The 2,500-nt window shown below is 35.0% G+C and overlaps 1 protein-coding gene across 6 annotated transcripts in view; it reads left to right on the forward strand.

Moving 5' to 3' along the window:
- Positions 1 to 2,500, forward strand: part of CPEB2 (cytoplasmic polyadenylation element binding protein 2) — a 66,079-nt gene that overhangs the window by 60,373 nt on the left and 3,206 nt on the right. For all 6 annotated transcript variants that reach the window (XM_017498707.2, XM_017498710.2, XM_017498705.2 and 3 more), the window contains one exon: positions 1,698 to 2,500. This exon is cut by the window's right edge. In XM_017498707.2, coding sequence (XP_017354196.1) covers positions 1,698 to 1,925 — 228 coding nt within the window. In that variant the 3' untranslated portion in view covers positions 1,926 to 2,500. The remainder of the gene's footprint in view (positions 1 to 1,697) is intronic.

Consider the following 2,500-nt stretch of genomic DNA (forward strand, 5'->3'; position numbering starts at 1 on the left):
AAAAAAAAAAAAAACAAGAAATAACCATGAGAAAGAAACCCAGAAAACATATGTAAATGTATTGCATTCACTCGTGTATTTATAGCATTTCTACTTCGTGTTAAATATTCTTCTAGGCACTGGGAACTGAACATTTAGCAAATGGGTGCTGTCCCTGTGTTCATGGAGTTTATAATTCAGTGAGATGAAATCCACTAACTCTCATGCCACATTGATTTACTCTTGGGTCATAATAATTTTTTAATTATAACTATAATTGTAATGAAGATAATAAATCAAAAATAGCAGCTTGGCAAATAAAAGATAGAACCCATAAAGGAAAAAATTAAGAGATAAAGATCAAGCATAAAAATTTTAAAAGTTTGTGTCAAAGATTGTAAAACCCCTGGAAAAAAGGTTAAAAATTCTTAACTGGCAAAGAGAACTCATAAATTAATTTTAAAAAACAAAAAACACTCCAACAACAAAACATACAAAAAATACAAACAAGCAATTCAGAAAAGCTAAGTGTCTAATATGCATAAAATATATTAATCATAATCAGTGAAATATAAACAACAATGTAATTCTATTATCTATCTATTAAATGAACATGCTACAGTTCTTTTAGTCAACTTTTAGGTTGTTTCTAGTTTGTTGTTGTTTTTACAAATAACATTGCAGAAAATACTTTTATATTCATTTTCTGCACTCGTGCAAGTATTTCAATAGAATACATTCAGAATACAAATTGTTGGGTCATTATTTTTTACTACAGGCAACCTTTACTTTATCTCAATCCAGTCCTTCAGAACACTCAGTGTTCTATCATCTCCTAAGGAATGGCTGAGCTGTTAGACTACCTGGTAAGGAACAGCTGAGCTGTTAGGCTATCTGACACTTTTCAGCCAAACAAAGGTAAAAACCTTCCATTCATAAAGTTATCGCAAGCAGGAAAGCAAGGCTGTTGCAGTTAATTGTAGGTAATACTAATTTATACACTATTTTACCATGTGCTAAGCACTGTCTTATGCTTTTACATTCACAGTTTAAGCTTCACAACTCTGAGACAGAATCTGTTATTCTCACTTGGCAGATGTGAAAACTGAGGTAGAAAAGTTTATCATTCGGAGCTGACTCCAGTCTGAAGTGTTCTGCCAAATCAGACCTTCACAACAGGACTAGTACTTTATGTCTTACAAATTTACAGAAGTCTAGGCATGCTCTTTGTAAGATTCTCCACAGTCTGGCTTGTCTGTGCCAGTTATTTCCAAGCAGAGTGTGACTTTCACCTGCAGTGGAGAAGCGCTGCCTTAATCTGTGGCTGTTTGGGTTCTGCCACCTCGCAGGTGATACTGGAGTGAGGGTAATAAGGGTGTGGAAACTCTTCCATGACTACTTGATATCTCTTTTGTTTTTCACTCACAAACCCCTCCAACTCTGAAAATACCAGCACACAGGTTTTTTCAAAGATAATATTCAAGAAAGGTGAGCATGGAATGTTCTGCAAATATCAGATTTTTGTAGATTTTTAAAGTATTTTAACCTACTACATGGTAAAGGAGTAGTTTCTCAAACCTACTCCTTCTTTGAGAAACTGCCCATTTCCTCACCTTTTAATGCTGGTTCTTTTTTTCCTTTATAGAAACAATTTAAGTTATTAGAGAATTTGATTTCTGAAGCAGACCCTAACGAGACTTCTTTTCTATTTTTTCAAGGTGGAGGTAAAGCCATATGTGCTAGATGACCAGATGTGTGATGAATGCCAGGGCGCACGCTGTGGTGGAAAATTTGCTCCCTTTTTTTGTGCCAATGTCACTTGCCTGCAGTATTACTGTGAGTTCTGTTGGGCAAATATCCACTCTCGTGCTGGACGTGAGTTCCATAAGCCATTGGTAAAGGAAGGTGCTGATCGCCCACGTCAGATCCACTTCCGCTGGAACTAAGAATAGCAAACTGGCCTCTGTTTAACAAGAAAAGAAAGGGTGCATGTGGCTTACTGTGTCTGAAGATACTGACATGCAGAAGAAATAAGTGCATTCTTCTGCTTTTCACCCCAGCTATCAATACATGCATCTTTATCAGCAGCCAAAACACTACAAGCCTCTTGTTTTTCACCAAAACCCTACATCTCAGGCTTACTAATTTTTGTGATATTTTCATGTTAAAATAAAATGTTTTTTTGTATTTTCTCCAAGTTATTTTTATATGTAAAGTTAAAATTAGATATGAGAATGTTTTGCGTAGGGGCAACACAGTCTGCTGCTATATAGTGGGGGAAGCGTGCACTTATTTCTAAACATGGGTTTTTAACTTCAAGATCTGCCCCAGTAATTTACCAAAGGTAGCAAAAATAATAGTGAAGATGGAATATGTCTGCTACAAATGCTTATTTTTATTGTTGCTATTTTCAGTGTATACATAAACTAAAAATTAGGGTTGATTTTTTTGCTCTCCATTTTGACTTGCAAGAAATAATACCTCAAGATAATCTGATTTATTAGCTATTTTTAAACATTTT

Source organism: Cebus imitator, unplaced genomic scaffold (genome assembly GCF_001604975.1).
Source record: "Cebus imitator isolate Cc_AM_T3 unplaced genomic scaffold, Cebus_imitator-1.0 Scaffold249, whole genome shotgun sequence".
Classification (NCBI taxonomy): Eukaryota; Metazoa; Chordata; class Mammalia; order Primates; family Cebidae; genus Cebus; species Cebus imitator.